At 45.3% G+C, this 18,141-nt stretch overlaps 1 protein-coding gene across 3 annotated transcripts in view; it reads left to right on the top strand.

Moving 5' to 3' along the window:
* CDCA7L (cell division cycle associated 7 like) overlaps nt 1-18,141 on the top strand; it is a 46,456-nt gene that overhangs the window by 19,122 nt on the left and 9,193 nt on the right. Inside the window, exons 2-3 of one of the 3 annotated variants that reach the window (XM_068973083.1) lie at nt 13,812-13,952; nt 17,970-18,098. In XM_068973083.1, coding sequence (XP_068829184.1) covers nt 13,812-13,952; nt 17,970-18,098 — 270 coding nt within the window. Of the gene's footprint in view, nt 1-13,811; nt 13,953-17,966; nt 18,099-18,141 lie in introns of all 3 variants that reach the window. The other 2 variants (XM_068973082.1, XM_068973084.1) reach the window with 2 other exon arrangements.

Below are 18,141 nucleotides of genomic sequence, written 5' to 3'. Positions count from 1 at the left end.
ACTCCAGGTGTTTCTTGACTTCCTACTTTTGCATTCCAGTCCCCTGTAATGAAAAGGACATCTTTTTTGGTTGTTAGTTCTAAAAGATCTTGTAGGTCTTCATAGAACCGTTCAACTTCAGTTTCTTCAGCGTTGCTGGTTGGGGCACAGACTTGGATAACTGTGATATTGAATGGTTTGCCTTGGAGACAAACAGAGATCATTCTGTCGTTTTTGAGATTGCATCCAAGTACTGCATTTCAGACTCTTTTGTTGACCATGATGGCTACTCCAGTTCTTCTGAGGGATTCCTGCCCACAGTAGTAGATGTAATGGTCATCTGAGTTAAATTCACCCATTCCAGTCCATTTTAGTTCGCTGATTCCTAAAATGTCAACGTTCACCCTTGCCATCTCTTGTTTGACCACTTCCAATTTGCCTTGATTCATGGACCTGACATTCCAGGTTCCTATGCTATATTGCCCTTTACAGCATCGGATCTTGCTTCTATCACCAGTCACATCCACAACTGGGTATTGTTTTTGCTTTGGCTCCATCCCTTCATTATTTCCGGAGTTATTTCTCCATTGATCTCCAGTAGTATATTGGGCACCTAATGACCTGGGGAGTTCCTCTTTTGGTATCCTATCATTTTGCCTTTTCATACTGTTCATGGGGTTCTCAAGGCAAGAATACTGAAGTGGCTTGCCATTCCCTTCTCCAATGGACTGCATTCTGTCAGGCCTCTCCACCATGACCTGCCCGTCTTGGGTTGCCCTGTAGGCATGGCTTGGTTTCATTGAGTTAGACAAGGTTGTGGTCCTAGTGTGATAAGATTGACTAGTTTTCTGTGAGTATGGTTTCAGTGTGTCTGCCCTCTGATGCCTTCTTGCAATGCCTACCATCTTACTTGGGTTTCTCTTACCTTGGGCGTGGGGTATCTCTTCACGGCTGCTCCAGCAAAGCACAGCTGCTGCTCCTTACCTTGGACTAGGGGTATCTCCTTACCGCCACCGTTCCTGACCCCAATACACGAACCGTGAACTCCCTGATGTTCAAGCTGGTTTTAGAAAAGGCAGAGGAACCAGAGATCAAATTGCCAACATCTGTTGGATCATGGAAAAAGCAAGAGAGTTCCAGAAAAACATCTATTTCTGCTTTCTTGACTATGCCAAAGCCTTTGACTGTGTGGATCACAATAAACTGTGGAAAATTCTGAAAGAGATGGGAATACCAGACCACCTAACCTGCCTCTTGAGAAATCTGTATGCAGGTCAGGAAGCAACAGTTAGAACTGGACATGGAACAACAGACTGGTTCCAAATAGGAAAAGGAGTACATCAAGGCTGTATATTGTCACCCTGCTTATTTAACTTCTATGCAGAGTACATCATGAGAAATGCTGGACTGGAAGAAACACAAGCTGGAATCAAGATTGCCAGGAGAAATATCAATAACCTCAGATATGCAGATGACACCACCCTTATGGCAGAAAGTGAAGAGCTAAAAAGCCTCTTGATGAAAGTGAAAGAGGAGAGTGAAAAAGTTGTCTTAAAGCTCAACATTCAGAAAACGAAGATCATGGCATCTGGTCCCATCACTTCATGGGAAATCGATGGGGAAACAGTGGAAACAGTGTCAGACTTTATTTTGGGGGGCTCCGAAATCACTGCAGATGGTGACTGCAGCCATGAAATTAAAAGACGCTTACTCCTTGGAAGAAAAGTTATGACCAACCTAGATAGTATATTCAAAAGCAGAGACATTACTTTGCCGACCAAGGTCCATCTAGTCAAGGCTGTGGTTTTTCCTGTGGTCATGTATGGATGTGAGAGTTGGATTGTGAAGAAGGCTGAGCGCTGAAGAATTGATGCTTTTGAACTGTGTTGTTGGAGAAGACTCTTGAGAGTCCCTTGGACTGCAAGGAGATCTAACCAGTCCATTCTGAAAGAGATCAGCCCTGGGATTTCTTTGGAAGGAATGATGCTAAAGCTGAAACTCCAGTACTTTGGCCACCTCATGCGAAGAGTTGACTTATTGGAAAAGACTCTGATGCTGGGAGGGATTGGGGGCAGGAGGAGAAGGGGACGACCCAGGATGAGATGGCTGGATGGCATCACTGACGAGATGGACTTGAGTCTGAGTGAACTCCGGGAGTTGGTGATGGACAGGGAGGCCTGGCGTGCTGCGATTCATGGGGTCTCAAACAGTCGGACACGACTGAGCGACTGAACTGAACTGAACTAAGTAATTTTATTCATAGGTATTTTATTCTTTTTATGTGATGGTACATGGGGTTGTTTATTCAATTTCTCTTTCTGATCTCTTGTTGTTATTATATAGAAATGTAACATTTCTGTAGCATTGTTAGGATTTTCTGTGCGTAATATCATATCATCTGGAAACAGTGACAGTTATACTTCTTCGTTTCTAATTTGGATTTTTTAAAATTTCTTCTCTGATTGCCAAGGTTAGGACTTGCAAAACTATGTTGAATAAAAGTGGTGGGAGTGGACATTCTTGTTTGTTTCTGATCTTGGAGGAAATGCTTTCAGCTTTTCAGCATTTAAAGTGATGTTAGTTGTAGGTTCGTTATATATGTGGCCTTTATTATGTTGAGGTAGGTTCTTTCTATGCCCCCTTTCTGTGAAGTTTTTATAAATGGGTGTCGTATTTTGTCAAAAGCATGTTCTACATCTGTTGAGATGATCATATGATTTTTATTCAGCAATTTGTTAATGCAGAATATCACACTGATTGATTGGTGGATGTTGAAAAACCCGTGCATTCCTGGGGTAAGCCCTACTTGATCATGGTGCTTCATCCTTCTAATGTGTTGTTGAATTCGGTTTGCTAGTATTTTGTTGAGGAGTTACATCCATGATCATCGGTGATATTGGCCTGTAATTTTCTCTTTCTGTGATATCTTTGGGTTGGTGGGTGATAGAATGAGTTTGGGAGTGTTCCTTCCTCTGCAATTTTTTGGAATAGTTTTAGAAGGATAGGTGTCAACTCTCACCTAAATGAGTGTTTGATAGAATTTGCCTGTGAAACCATCAGGTTCTACATTTTTTTTGTTGAGTTTTTTTAATCACAGTTTCAATTTCAGTACTTGTGATAGATCTGTTCATATTTGCTATTTCTTCCTGGTTCAATTTGGAGAAATGGAACCTTTCTAAGAATTTGTCCATTTCTTTTGGCATTGCATTGGCATATAGTTGCTTGTGTTAATCTGTTATGAGTCTTTATGTTTTTGTGATGTCAGTTGTAACATCTCTTTTTTCATTCTAATTTTATTGATTTTAGCCTTCTCCCTTTGTTTTTGATGAGTCTGGCTAAAGATTTCTTGATATTATGTTTTCAGAGAACCAACTTTTAGTTTCATTGGTCTTTTCTATTGTTTTCTTCATCTCTATTGCATTTATTTCTGCTCTGATCTTAAAGACTTCTTTCTTTCTACCGACTTGGGACTTTGTTCCTTTTTCCTCTGGCTGCTCTAGGGTGTAAGGTTAGGTTGTTTATTTGAGGTCTCTCTTGCTTCCTGAGGTAAGATTGCATTGCTATAAACTTCCTTCTCAGGACGGCTTCTGTTGCATCCATAGGTTTTGGATTATGTTTTTGTTGTCCTTTGTCTCTAGGTGTTTTTTAAAAATTTCCTCTTTGATTTCTTCAGTGATCCATTGATTCTTTCTGCCTCCACGAATGTTTGCGCTTTTGGTTTTTTTCTTCTCTTAATTTCTAATCTTGTAGCATTGTGGTTGGAAAAGATGCTTGATGTGGTTTAAATTTTCTCAGGTTTGGCAAGACTTGTTTTGTGCCCCACCATGTGATCAGTCCTGGAGACTGTTCCAGGTGCACTTGAAAACAGTGTGTATTCTGCTGTTTGGAGATGGGATGCTCTATAAATATCAGTGAAGTCCATCTGGTCTTTTGTGTCATTTAAGGCCTGTGTTTCCTTATTGGTTTTTCTGTATAGATGATTAGTCCACTGATGAGGACTAATAGTGAGGCGTTAAAAGTCCCTCACTGTTGTTGTGTTACTGTCGAATTCTCCTTTTATGGCTGTTAGTATTTGTTTTGTATATTGAAGTGCTCTTATCTTGCTGCTGCTGCTGCTGAGTCGCTTCAGTCGTGTCTGACTCTGTGTGACCCCATAGATGGCAGCCCACCGGGCTCCCCCGTCCCTGGGAGTCTCCAGGCAGGAACCCTGGAGTGGGGTGCCGTTGCCTTCTCCAGTGCTCTTATCTTGGGTGCATGTGTATTTACAAGTGTTGTACTTCTTGGATTGATCCTTTGATCGTATGTAATGTCCTGCCTCATGTCTTGTAACAGTCCATATTTTAAAGTCTGTTTTGTCTGATCAGAGTATTGCCACTCCAGCTTCATCTTGATTTCCATGTGCATGGGATATCTGTTCCCATCCCCTTTCTTTTAAGTCTGTGTGTGTCCCTAGGTCTGAAGTGAGTCTTGTAGACAGCGAATGTACAGCCTTGTGTGTTTGTATCCATTCAACCAGTCTGTCTTTTGGTTGGAGCATTTAAACCATTTAATTGAAGGTAAGTATCAATATGTGTGTTCCTATTGCCCTTTTCTCGTTTTGGGGTTGTGTTTGAGCCATTATCCCCTCGGCAGGAGGTGTGACCAGTGTTGCGGTGACCAGGCCTGAACTGGCCTCCCCTTTGCTGTGGTTGTCACTGCCCTGTCAGAGGTGGGTCTGCTCCCTAGATGTTGGAGTGGAACTCCCCAGATCTGTTCTTGTCTGTTTCTGATCCTCAGTGTGAGGTAGGCAAGATTGGAGCCTGCCAACTGGAAGGAAAGCTACTGAGTATCCCTCCTCTGGAATTGTTTACCTGTTGTATGAGCTTTCGATTACACTGTTGCTGGCCCTGCTCTCAGCCCCACCTTAACTATGGGCAGTTACAGAATTGGCCCTGGTGTCTTTCAGACGTTGTTTTCACTAGGCCACCAGCACAGATCCGCTGAAGTCAGGTTCCTGGATTTGGAACAGTGACCGTAGATCTGGACCCACTGTGGGCTCTGTGAGAGCAGCTCAGACTCAGGTCTGGCTCAGCCCCCACGTGTACATGCCTGCGAAGTCTACAGCTGCGAAAGCTAGCGCCCTCTTGGCTTTGGGAGCATTTATTGTCCTTTTGGAAAATGTTCTGTAGGTGCTGAGTTTATGAAGCCAGTTGCAGGTCACCCAGTTGTGGGGTATCAGTTTGTGATTTGCATAGCTAGTTACATGGGGGTCTTTTTTGTCATTTTAGGTGCCTGAGGTCTCTGCTGGCGTTCAGCCGGTGTTCTGTGAGAATTGTCCCATTTGTAGATGTGTGCTTGGTGCCTTGTGTGGAGAGGTGAACTCCACATCCTTCTACTCCCCCACCATCGTGAGTCCTGATGTTTTTTTCCTCGATATTTTTGCCTTTTCCGAAATGTTACTTAGGTGTATTCAGACAATGTGCAGTCTTTTTCACTTGGCAGAGTAATGAGATTTACTCGTGGTGGTGTTGTGTTTATCACTAATTTATTATTATTTTTTATTGCTGAGTTAAATCCTGTGGTGTGGTTGTTCCACGGTTTGTTTATCCACTCTCTAGTTGACTTGGATTGTTTGTTGGTTTGAGAATAAAACTGCTAACTGTAAGTTTTGTGTGAACATAACTTTCGTTTTACTTGGGTGACACCTAGGAGCAGGCTTGTGGGATCATGTGTTGAGTGTATATTTAACTTTATAAGAAAGTTCCAAATGGTTTTCCAAAGTGGCCATGTGATTTTGCATTTCTGCCAGCAGTTCATGAAAGTGCCAGTTGCTCCACATCCTTGTCAGCCCTTGGTATTGTCAGGTTTTCAAAGCTAAGGTTTTTCCAGTGGTCATGTGTGGATGTGAGAGTTGGACCATAAAGAAAGCTGAGCGCCCAAGAACTGATGCTTTTGAACTCTGGTGTTGGAGTAGACTCTTGAGAGTCCCTTGGACTGCAAGGAGATCCAACCAGTCCATCCAAAGGAGATCAGTCCTGGGTGTTCACTGGAAGAACTGATGCTGAAGCTGAAACTCCGATACTTTGGCCACCTGATGCGAAGAGCTGACTCATTTGAAAAGACTCTGATGTTGGAAAGATTGAGGGCAGGAGGAGAAGAGAACAACAGGTTGAGGTGGTTGGGTGGCATCACCGACTGGATGGACATGAGTTTGAGCAAGCTCCAGGAGTTAGAGATGGACAGGGAAGCCTGGCGTGTTGCAGTCCATGGGATCGCAAAGAGTCAGACATGACTGACTGAACTGAACTGAATTTCTGATAGGTAGATAGTTACATCTCACTGTAGTTTTAATTTGCATTTTTGTAATGACTGTGGATGTCTTTTCTTGTGCTTATCTGCCATCCATTTATCTTTGGTGAAATGTCTGCTCACCTCTTTTGTGTGTTTTTAAATTGGGTTATTTGTTTATATTGTTAAGTTCTTGAGAGTTCTATATATATTCTGAGTATAGGTCCTTTATCAGATGAATGATTTGCAGGTATTTTTTCCTGTTGGCTTTTCATTCCCTTTAGAGTGTTTATTGAAGAGGAGACACTCTTAATTTAAATTGTCTAGTTTATACATCTAGAAAATCTGCTTGGTGTGTTATCTAAGAACCCAAGGTCACAAAGATTTCTCCTTTGTGAAACAATAGAAGTGTTACTGTTTTAGTTGTTATATTTAGGTCTGATCCACATTGAGCCATGTAAATAGTGCATAGCATGTACACTTCTTATGAACAAACTGATTTAATCATAAGAGATTTAAGGAAATGGCATTGTTTATGGAGCAGTGATATGAAACAGCACCCTTTGTGGAGGCTTGAAGGAATGCTTTCCTCTGTGTAAAGGCTCTCCTTACACAGATGCAAGATAGTAGACCCTACAAATTCTGCTGTCCTTGCTATCAAAATTACTTTCAGAACAGTTTTTCAGAATAAGAGTGTAGTAGCACACACACACATTTCTTTTGTACTGCTCCTTAGGGCTTAAAATGAATCTTGTTTCCAGGTGAAATACACACTAGTGTTCCCAGAAAAAGAAACGCTGATGCTTCATAAAAATCAGGTCTCCAATAAATTGGCTTTAAAGAGAATCTCAGTTTCTTTTCCTTCAAAAACTAATAGATGATAAATACGTTTCTCCTGACTGGGTGGTGTTTTTTGTTGTTTTAATCCAGAAAGAATAAATTTAAATATCCTTAAGATACAGAAAAGTCTTGATTTAGAAAATTTTACCCGATTTTAAAATTTATTTCTATGAATTTGTTGATGCTGCTTATCAGTTACTCGTATTTATCGAGGACCTCTGAGTATGCCCAACTCTATTCTTGCTGCTGGAGTGGGGCAGGGTGAGAAAGACAGATGCCAGCAAGATCCAAAGTGTGCCATGAGGATTACCTGCCTGTAGGAAGGAGGTTAAAATTCATGCAAGAGTAGCTGTTTGAAATAGGAAAAGTCATATCCCTTAAGACTGGAGCAGAAAATGTTTATACTCAAAGCATGTTCTGCAGACCAGAGCATGAGAGCTTGTTAGAAATGCAGAATGCCAGGCCTCTGGTGTGCTTTTTTTTGTTGTTGTTGTTTTTATTTTACTGAGGTTTGATTGACCTATAACAGTGTTACTTTCAAGGGGTGCAGTGCAGTGATTCAGTATTTATAAGAGTTTACAATATTCCACTTGTGTGTGTTTATGACGTCTTGTTTATCCAATCATCTGTTGATGGACACTTGGATTGCCTCTGCCTTGTAGCTTTTGAGAATAGTACTTCTGTGGGGACTTCTCTCCAGTTGGGGTCTGTGAGCTTCTCATTGCAGTGGCTTCTCTTGTTCTGGAGCGTTGACTCTAGGGTGTACAGGCTTAGCTGCCACTCGACATGTGGGATCTTCCCGGACCAGAGACGGAACCTGTGTTTCCCGCATTGGTAGGTGGACTCTTAACTGCTGGACCACCAAGGAAGTCCCAGGAAAGGGCTATTTTTAATTTAAAGTTTTTCTTTTAATTTTCTTAACACTTTGGTGTCCAGTACTTCCACTGCCAGGCACTAGTTAGAGTGATTGTCAGTAACATTTGAAATTTTGACTTTTAAAATGTCCTTGGTTTTCCGCAAAGCACCATGAGTTCTGCCACGCGCCTTCCCTGTATGCGTTCAGATCCAGCCTGTAAATCTTGGGTCCTTAGAATTGGAAGCTGACATTTTATACCTGAGAGATTTCTCACCAAGACTAAAGTTCCTCAGTTCTCTGGGGAGGTTGGAGGTTGAGCATACTGGAGCCCCACGACTTGGTGGCTTCGCTCTGCTGGGGTGTGGGAGTGACCATCCTTCCTGGACTTGAGTCAGCACTGTGCCACGCAGCCTTTCTCTGAGCAGCTGTGGTCATTCCCGCCTGCTTGGTTCCAAAGCCTGTTGAGTCTGAGTTCTTTGTTCCCAGAGATGAGCCCCAAGGTAGTTTGCAGGGCAAGTGAGTAAGTCTGCAGTCGTTTCTGAAAAGGTGCAGTGAACGGGACTACTTTGTATGTAGGTGCTCAGAAATTCTGGGAGAAAGTCTCTAGTTCCTCTTGGATAAAAAGGTGGCAGCTTGCATCTTTTGACCCCGTGCACCTTTCCTAGGAAACACACGTTCCCTGGGGAAATGCCTACAAGATCAGATGTTTGCGAGGATTTATTGATGACCTGCTTTAGGCCAGGCCCATGTCAGGCACTGAGAACTCCATCCTAGTGTCTTTGTTCCCGTCACAGAATTGAATCTAGGGGCCCCCAGTTGACCTTTGAGGATACATTGTTATCTCAACAGGGTCAGAGTGAACAGACACATACAGTGTATATGAAAGGAAAGGGAAAAAATGGTTGTTTTTTTTTAAAATTTTGTTGTTTAATCGCTCAGTTATGTTTGACTGTCTGCCACCCCATGGACTGTAGCCCTCCAGGGTCCTCCATCCATAGGAATTCTCCAAGCAGGAATACTGGAGTGAGTTGCCATTCCCTTCTCCAGGGGATCTTTCCAACCCAGGGATCGAACCAAGGTCTCCTGCATTGGCAGGTGGATTCTCTATCATCTGAACCGTAAATACACAGAATAGCATCTTTTGTTACTCTTTGCAGTTGAGACTTCTGAGGCTCAGTAGAGTCACACAACCTATTCCAGGTCACAGAGCTATGAATATAAGTCTTTTCACTTTTGAAAAGAATTTTGCTTCCTTTCTGGTTGGCTAGACTGCATTTATCCTAATATTATGCAAGATTGACTACTGTAAGTATAACGCACTAGTTGGGGATATGTAATGTTGTCAGTTTTTGCTTTTATATTTTTGGTAAGTTTTGATGTGTCTTTTGATTGGCATGGTAATCAGGTGGAACAGAAGCTTTGGGGAAAGGTCTGTGTGCTCTGTCCAGGCTACATAATAGCTGATGAATGGCTCACTGCCAAGTGGAACGGGGGAGTGACAAATCCTGGGGCCTGCAGTGTTGACCTGTGTAGCTGGTCTCACATTAGAGGCTTGTCCCTGAGAATCCTCCTTCATCAGCTCCTTTGGGTCCTTCGCCTGTGATCCTTGCCACCTTGGTTGCGTCTGTTAGTTTGTTGCACTGAAGACACTTGGATATTTTATAGACTTGTGTTAAATCCCGGGTGAAATGCTTCTCTTAATGCCTTTTGAAGTTGGGCAGCAAGAAACGAAGAGCCCTGCATGCCCCAAGAGTGTGTAGTGCTCTGCTCTTTAGAAAGTGCGTTCTTTGCTTCTGGCCCTCATGGGTAATCACAGCCTTGCTCTGGGCACCCCTGGAGCAGATGCAGGAGGAGGAGCAGGGTAGACACAGCCCACCGCAGTGGCAGCTGTGACGGTGGCCCCGGGCTAGTGCGATTGACTGTGGATGCAGTTTGTTTGTATCAGCAGCATCTCCACTCCTTATACGTGTCTCCCATAAGCCATTCATTGGGTGCTCCTCCTCCTTAACTCTTTATGTCAAAGCAGGCTTCTGGGCCAGCGGGGTTTTTTGATTCATAGAATGATGACAAGTCAAAAAGTGCCACTTAAGGGACTGAACTCAATGGCTGTTATGTAAAGTCTAACATACTTCCATAAGTATCATCTGTGTTTCTTTGCTAAGAGTATTTTCTTGGTTGTATTGGTTCTGATGACTAAACAACAGTAAAACGTGTCTTTGAAAAGACAAAGGAGCTAAACACTGTTAAATTCACCTTCTTAAAAGGAGGAAGAGTTTTAATTTTTCTCCCAAGAACCATCTCAGATTTAGGCTCTTTTTTTTTAGGAGCATCTTAGCATAAATATTAACAGTATTTTTCCTATTGTTAGTGGAACTCTAATTCTGTAAGTGTCTGTCTCTTGAAGTGATTTCATTAGATGGTTTGTAATTAACTGTCTGACATCATTAATCTTGTATTCGGAGTCTGGATTTGTGTTCTCTGGAAGCCAAGTGTTAAACTTCCTTTGGTTGAACCATTGGCCGTCTAATCATTGTTACACAGGAGGCATTAAAATCATGATAAAAATGAGCAGTTAGGGATTAGTGATCTCTCAGATGAACCTGACTGTTAAATTAATTCAACGCACAGAAAAAAAGGATCCAAAGAATTCCGGAAACTTTTGAATACACATGTCTGCTTATGCTAGTGCAGCTGTTATTGAAAGGGCGGTGTGGGGGAACCCTGAAACCTTCTCAGGGTTCCATGAGGACAGAGTTATTGTCATAATAATATTAAGACACTTTTGCCTTTTTTTTGCTGTGTCAATATTTGCACTAATGGTGCAAAAGCAAAGGCAGGGAAAACTGCTTGTCCTTAGCACAAATGAAGGCAGTGGCTTCAAACTGTACTAGTTAATGGCCATCTCTTTCTTCATCTCCATGCCACCAGTGTTAAACCGTGTTTCCTGTAAGCATGTCTTCTTGTAGCAGTAAAGATTATTTTATTAAAACCTCGACCCTGAGGGCATCTCTCTTATGTAACACATGATGACATGTGAGGCATGCGTGAAGTACCTTTCATGCCCAAGTACAGCCGTGGTCCGGTTATCTCAGGGAAGAGACCTGGGACCTAGCAGGACTGTCCTGAGGACAGCAAGCATTCCAAAGAAGTCTTGAGCTTGAATGATTGCTGTTGTCAGTGGTGTTGGTAGCTGTGTTGGTGGGATGTCTGAAACTGTTGTGTGTGTCTTGTGGATAGAGCAAGTGGGTAGGTCTATGAGAAGTACCGGGAATTGGGGTTTTCACTGTGGGGAGGGAGATACTACTGGGCTGAGGGAAATGAGCAAGAATCCTGTCATGCTGGGTATGAATTCAAGATGTCACATTGGACTTAGATGGAAGGTATTTATGACACCTTTGCTCTGTTCTGCCTTCCCTGTTGGCTCAGTTGGTAAATAATCTGGGTGCAACACAGGAGACCTGGCTTCGATCTCTGGGTGGGGAAGATTCCCTTGGAGAAGGAAATGGCAACCCACTCCAGTATTCTTGCCTGGGAAATCCCATGGACAGAGGAGCCTGAGCCTGGTGGACTTATAGTCCATGGGGCCAAAAAGAGTCAGACACCACTGAGCGACTAAACCACCACCACCTTGCTCTGTCCAGTCAAAACAATGATACTCCACTAGCAAAGAGCACACCTAAGTCTCAGAGCTTAATTTCTAAATGCCCAGGCTCCTTGGAGAAATGGTTGATTGAAGGTCTGAGGCAAGTACAAGGCTAGCTTGGCATGCTTGTTGTGTCAGAGAGCAAGGAGGTGCTCAGAGTCTATTAGGGTTGTGTCAAAATGACACAGAGTTTGGCTTGAAGGAGCTGCTCATGGCTGAATTTGGGACAATTCGAGCATGAGAAAGAATGATGAAACAGTAATGAGTAATAATTACACACTGACTTTAAAAAAGTCCACGAAACTACCTGGGAGGGAGGGAGAGAGGGACAGACCGGAAGAGAGAGAATATTACATTGCAGGAGAATGCCACCTAATATATGAAAGAGGAATAGTATTAATATTTGAGAATCATTGTGTAACCCCTGAAGTGGTAATTGATTCAGGTGAAAGTTAACAACTGATACTGAAACTGCTCTCAGGGAGAATGGATAGTCACAGAGTGTCAAATGTCACCCTAGTTATTACTTATTAAGTACCAAGGGCTGTAAAGACACTTATGCTAAGAAATCTGGCAGACCCCACTTTAACTTGGTGATAAGCAGCATCAGCACTAAAGACAAAACCAGGTGTCATGGGCTACCTGCAGAGCACAGCACTGCCCACAAAGTAGTCTGGCCCCAAAGAAGCATCTTGAGTCTGACTGACTCCTCCTCATTGGAGAAGGCAGTGGCACCCCACCTAGTGTTCTTGCCTGGAGAATCCCAGGGACGGGGGAGCCTGGTGGGCTGCCGTCCGACTGAGCAACTTCCCTTTCACTTTTCACTTTCATGCATTGTAGAAGGAGATGGCAACCCACCCAGTGCTCTTGCCTGGAGAATCCCAGGGACAGCGGAGCCTGCTGGGCTGCCGTCCATGGGGTCGCACAGAGTGGGACACGACTGAAGCGATTTAGCAGCAGCAGCAGCAGCTTGACGTTTTGCACCTCTTAATACAAGGCATTGAGAAACACATGTCCTCTGTATAGAATTGGCGCCAGTAATATTTAACTTGAATCTATCGGAAAACAATCAGATAAGCTCAGAATGTGTGATATTCTACAAGGCAGTTTTCTTGGGTTGTTTAAAAAACGTCCGTGTTACGAAAAGCAACAAAAAATAGTGTCATAAGAGTACCGTCAAATGCAATGAGTGATCCTTGCTTGAGTGGATCCCTTTTGCCCTTAAAAAGTTATGAAAGGTATAACTGAAAATCATAAATTATATTATTGAATAAGTATTATTTTGGGTAAGATTATGATTGTGTGATTCTGTAGGAGAAAGCCCTTATTCTTGGGAGATGTGTACTGAAGTATTTTAGGGTGAATTGTATGGTGTCTGCAAATTACTTGAAACATATGTGAATTAGGTTGCCTCATTAAATCACTGTTTTCCTAGGTTGGAAACATTCAAATATCAGCAGATGCCTAAGGTTCAAGCTAATATTTGTTGAGAGAGAGAGAAAAAAAAAGCAAGTGGGGATTCTAGGTGAAGCATACACAAATGTTTGTACTATTCTTTGACCTTTCTGTGCGTTTGAACTTTTTAAACATATTTGGGAACAAAGAGGTAGTCAACATATAAAAAGGTAGTCAACATATAAAAATGAACTCTCAGCAAATACATGTGTGTTAGATTAAGTGTGCTGACAACATTCTCTCTGGGAATAATTGCCTGTAATAGTGTTTAATAGAATTAATTCTCAACTACCTAAATTGATTCATAATATAGAAAAGAAATTTTTATTTCATTGTATAAGCTTTCATATGACAAAGAAAAGAAAAATAGCTATAGGTGGAAACTAAGAAAAGAGGAGCTTAGTGATAAGGAATATTATTTTTTTACATGGATGACATTTAAAGACAAATCCACTGTAGGGAAGAATGTTCTTATTTTTTGTCTAGAGAAAAATGCCTTTTATCTAAATACGTATGGCCTTGACATTCCATGTAAGATAGGATACAGCTCTAGAATTTGAAGAGAAAAACTCTTCTTCTTTTCTACCCCTGCCCTGGTTGCCACGAGGTGTCAGTTGAGGCACATTTTGCTCATGGTTATTGGGGTCTTATGAGCAGCCATGGCCGATGGATGACGTCATGGGATGGTAATGCCTGCTCCTGCAGAAAGTTTCCCTAAGTGATGATAGCAGTCCCTGATTTTGTTCTCCTCCTTTTTCCAATTCAAAACAGATCCCTAAGGAAGTGGCTGACATCTTTAACGCCCCCAGTGATGATGAAGAGTTCGTTGGTTTCCGAGATGATGTTCCCATGGAAACCCTCTCATCCGAGGAGAGCTGTGATAGTTTTGACTCACTGGAGTCAGGGAAGCAGGTATGGGTGCCTCCTTCCAAGGCATGTATTTGTCTGGAAGCCTGGATCTTGGTTTGGATATTGTTTTATATGAACATGGTCTGCAGTTGGTGGTGTCAGTTAATTGTTGAGCATCCTATTTTATCATTAGTCCCTTCACGTTTCAAGAATCTGGTGAGGGTGCCTCGCTCAATTTTGCTGGTTCAGTCCTTCCTATGTCCAAGGTTCTTTCTCCCCAGTGAAGGTCCTCACACGATCAGATCCACTGTTTGCCCCCTTGGGGCCGCAGCCTGTGGTGAGGCTGTGCTGGGAGTGCCTCCACCCCGCTGGTGGGGGCAGGCGGGTCCCGTGGGAGTGTGCGGTGCCCCTGCCCCTCGGTGCCCCTGCAGTGTGGCTCCATCTGCACCTCTCTCCTGGAATTGCTGGCAAAAGCACGATTCTTCATTAATTCCTTTGATCTGTGGTTGGCACAGATTACAGTTCTCAGAGAGGTAGATTCCTGAAGGTTTGTGTTGTGACTTAGTAATTGAGTGTGGCCGGAGTATGCAGCCTTGTGCGGCGTTTTCTTCTGAGTTCATAACGGCACTCAGAATTCCTCATTCTCCCTCGACCATGGCCTCTCCTCACAGGCAGTGAGTTAAATCCACCCAGCTTCTACGGGGCGATAGTGGAGGGGGGCACTTAATTATGTAGTGAAGCCCCGTGTCGTGGCCGTTTGTGGGGCCCTCAGCTTACTTGATGCCTCTGCAGCGTGTGGCCCCCTCAGCACCTGCTTCCGCTGCCCTGGGTCTCTCTCCTACACCTTCTGTTCTTGGTGGGCCTCCCTTCCACTTCCTGTCCCCGCATGTGGCTCTTCTCCACAGTTTCGTCCTCAGACCTTCCACTTCGGCCTGGTCTCAGCCGTGGCTTCCTGTTGTTCATGGCGTGGCTTTTCTCTCCAGCCCCACATGCACTTCTGATAGCCGCTAGGATCCATCTTCATTGTTCAAGGGAAATAGGAAACTTACCATTTCCCGCTGCCCTGGTTGTCTGTCTTTGGCGCTTTTATCTTTTATCTCTGTCTTTGGAGCTCTTGACCCGTCCCGCTGCTCGCCCATCTCGTCAGGGTGTCGAGCGTCTTCCACGTTCCTCGCCTCATCCCTTCCCTGCCCTCCTCTCTTCAGCCGTCGTGGTCCTCATGGTCCTTCAGCTGAGCTCTGGTCACCGTGCTCCCTCGTTCAGAACTCGCCAGTCCCCCCGTTTGAGTGTGCTCAGGCAGTGAGGGCGGCCTGCTGGGTCCACCCCCGCCCCCCGAGCAGCGGGGGACACGTGGACGGTGCCAGCGTGAGGGTGGTGGGCAGCAGGCATCGAGGAACAGAGCGGCAGCTCCTGCTTCAGTCACGCCTGCCCCAGGGCTCCCCAGCCCACCCTCTCCTCGTGCCTTCTGTGGCCCAGGACGACATGCTTTCATGTCAAGTACACTGAATTCGTGTGCCTCCCTGGGAACGTGCAGGTACTGTTCAATTTCACAGGTGATGAAGCTGAAGCGTGGGGAGGTGAGAGAGGGACAAGTCCCCACATCTGGGAAGTGACTGGGCTGCGATGTCTCTTGTCTCAGAGCCCCACTTCTCAGCCCTGGGGCTTCCCCATCTCCCACCCGCGGGCTCAGCTGCGGTAGCCGCCCCTCCGCACGCCCCTCCACACGCACCCTCCTACCCCCTGTGCGCTCCCCAGGCTCCTCATCCTGCCTCCGCGCTCCCAGCGCTTTTCTAGCCTCGACCCCAGTTCAGATCCAGGTCAGACGCTGCTGCCTCTGTGAAGTCTCAGTGGATTTTCTTACTTTCTCTGCACTGTGGTGCTGTCTCCCTTACAACGCTGATCCTCGCTATGGTGACCTGGGGACTTGTCCAGCTCCCTTACCAAGTGGTAAGCTCCTTGATGGAAGAGGCTCACATTTGAACCGTCTTTCCAGCTTCCCTAGATCAGATCCTTTTCCTCTGGTTTCCTGCATGCAGCGCCCAGGGACAAAGGATCCTGGTCTCCATGCTCCATGTCTGACCGGCTCAGCTGCCATCACTTTCCAGCCTGTTACTTCCTGTTCTGTGAGCTTCAGAGGAGGAAAACATCACCGTTCTGTTAGCTCCTCTTCTGATCTGTCATTTGCTTACATTTTGTTCATGGTAGATACAGGTCAGCCAGGCCCATAACATATTGCCTGCTACTGATTTTTAAAGATAACAGCCAGTTTTCGGAGAGCAGAGAGCTGTGTAAAGGTTGTAACCAGCAACACAGGAGGCCATGTGGAGTGGATGTTTGCTTCGTACAGACCCTCACTGAAGACAGGTTTCACACCCTGGGAAAGCAGGAGCCTTGGTTTAGGACTGCAGCCGAGCTGGTTTTCTCCCTCAGAACTGGCCACCTAAGTCCTGACCTCGCCCTGGCTGAGGTCAGCACAGAAGGAGCCAGAGGACTGGGTGGGAACTGCTGTCCCCAGGCGTGACCGCTTGGGACGTTTGATAGGCAGTGAAGGCGCGCAGGGCCCCGTAGCCCACGGGAGCCTGTGCAGCAGCCCGCGGCTCTTGGGCCAGGTGTTTCCTGCCCTCGGAGGTGGTGGGTTTCCTTGGGAGCCCGCCACAAGCACCGTTCTTCCTTCATGATAAACCCTGGCCTGTGGTTCCCTGCCCCCACGGCACGGGCTCCCGATCCCATCCGTTCTAACCCCCAGAGAGAAGCCACGTGAGCTTGCACACAGTCCATGCAGCGAGTTCTGACGCTGGTCTCCCCGAAACACAATTTGAATTTCACTTTAAAGAAACTTCTCTTTTGTGGTGATTTTTTTTTTTTTTTAAGCAGCTGCACCACAGCTATCAACAAAGGAACAAAATAATTTAGCTCAGCACACTCACTCCAATTACCCATAATAATTCATAGGAGACATTTTTAAGCTTAAAAAAAATGCTGGATATAGGCATTTCTTTCTCTGTCCCCCTGGAAGTTTTTCCCACTCATCTATTATGTCTATTTTTCTCCAGAGATTATCTGAGCTCGGATAAGTATGTAATTAAAGCCAGGGGGAAGGCGGCGGGGGGAGAGATTCTCCAGCCGAGTGGTGTGACGAGGGGTCGCTGCTATACTGGCTGTGGGGGAGCGGCGCCAGTGGCAGCTGGGGACGCGGGCTCCAGGCTTGGCTGCCCGCTTGGAGGAGGCTGGTTTGTGGGCCCCCGTTCTGTCCCGAAATTCATTCTTTCCCCCTCCTTTCTTTCAAGTTTGCCACTTACTCCTGTGAGTTCAAAAGATAGAAGAAGTTAAATGTCCTTCCTGAGCCAGCCGTGTGCCGTCTCTGCTGGGGCTCACTTGCTGCCTGGGGGTGGCGGCGCCTCTCGGCTCCCACGAGAGAGACGGGGCCTTCCGGGGGTGGCAGGGCTGGCGCTCCCCTGTCGGTCCCCTGTGGCAGTGGGCGATGGAGCCACTGTGCCCGCTCAGCGGTGGGCGGGGAGGGCTGTGGAAGCCCGTCCCTGCGGGGAAGCCTGCTCTGTGTGAAGGGCCGTCTCCCCTCGGACGAGCCGCAGGGTCCTGTTAGACAGGAAAGCCAGCGTGTGGGGAAGCTGGGTTTTCTCCTGTCATCTTCTCTAGTACGTTCCCCGTTCTGTGTGAAAGTGGACGTTTCTGATGGCCCGTGCTGGAGGGAAAAACTGAATTCATCCATCCTTCCTGGTCACCCAGCTGACACTGGCTGTGGCCATTCTGATTTTTGGAAATTGTTCAATTGGTGGGCCTAAATTTTATGTGTGTGTCTGTGTGTTGATTGCGTTAAAATATACATAAGATTTACCACGTGACCATTTTTAAGTGCAGGTGAGTGCCCAGTGTCCTGCCTGCAAGACACTTGAGCGGCCCTGAGTACCTTCAGTGTCTCGCGGCCTCCACCATGGTCTGTTTCCAGAATGTTTTCATCATCTCAGGCAGAAACTCTGTACCCATTAAACAGTCACTCCCGTTGCCCCCGGCCTCTGTTTTTCCTTTTTTCCATGACACGTATGTGTGTTTTCAATTTAGCAGGATGTGCGTTTCCATTCCAAATACTTCACAGAAGAGCTCAGAAGAATTTTTATAGAGGACACTGACTCAGAGATGGAAGATTTTGAAGGATTTACGCAGACTGATCTCAATGTTAATAGTAACCCAGAGGTAATGGGAATAATTACCCACGTGAGGGAGTGTGGGTTGTAGT

This window comes from Capricornis sumatraensis, chromosome 5 (genome assembly GCF_032405125.1).
Source record: "Capricornis sumatraensis isolate serow.1 chromosome 5, serow.2, whole genome shotgun sequence".
Taxonomy (NCBI): domain Eukaryota; kingdom Metazoa; phylum Chordata; class Mammalia; order Artiodactyla; family Bovidae; genus Capricornis; species Capricornis sumatraensis.
Note: the sequence above shows the minus strand (reverse complement) of the source record. Positions and strands in the feature narration are given on the sequence as shown.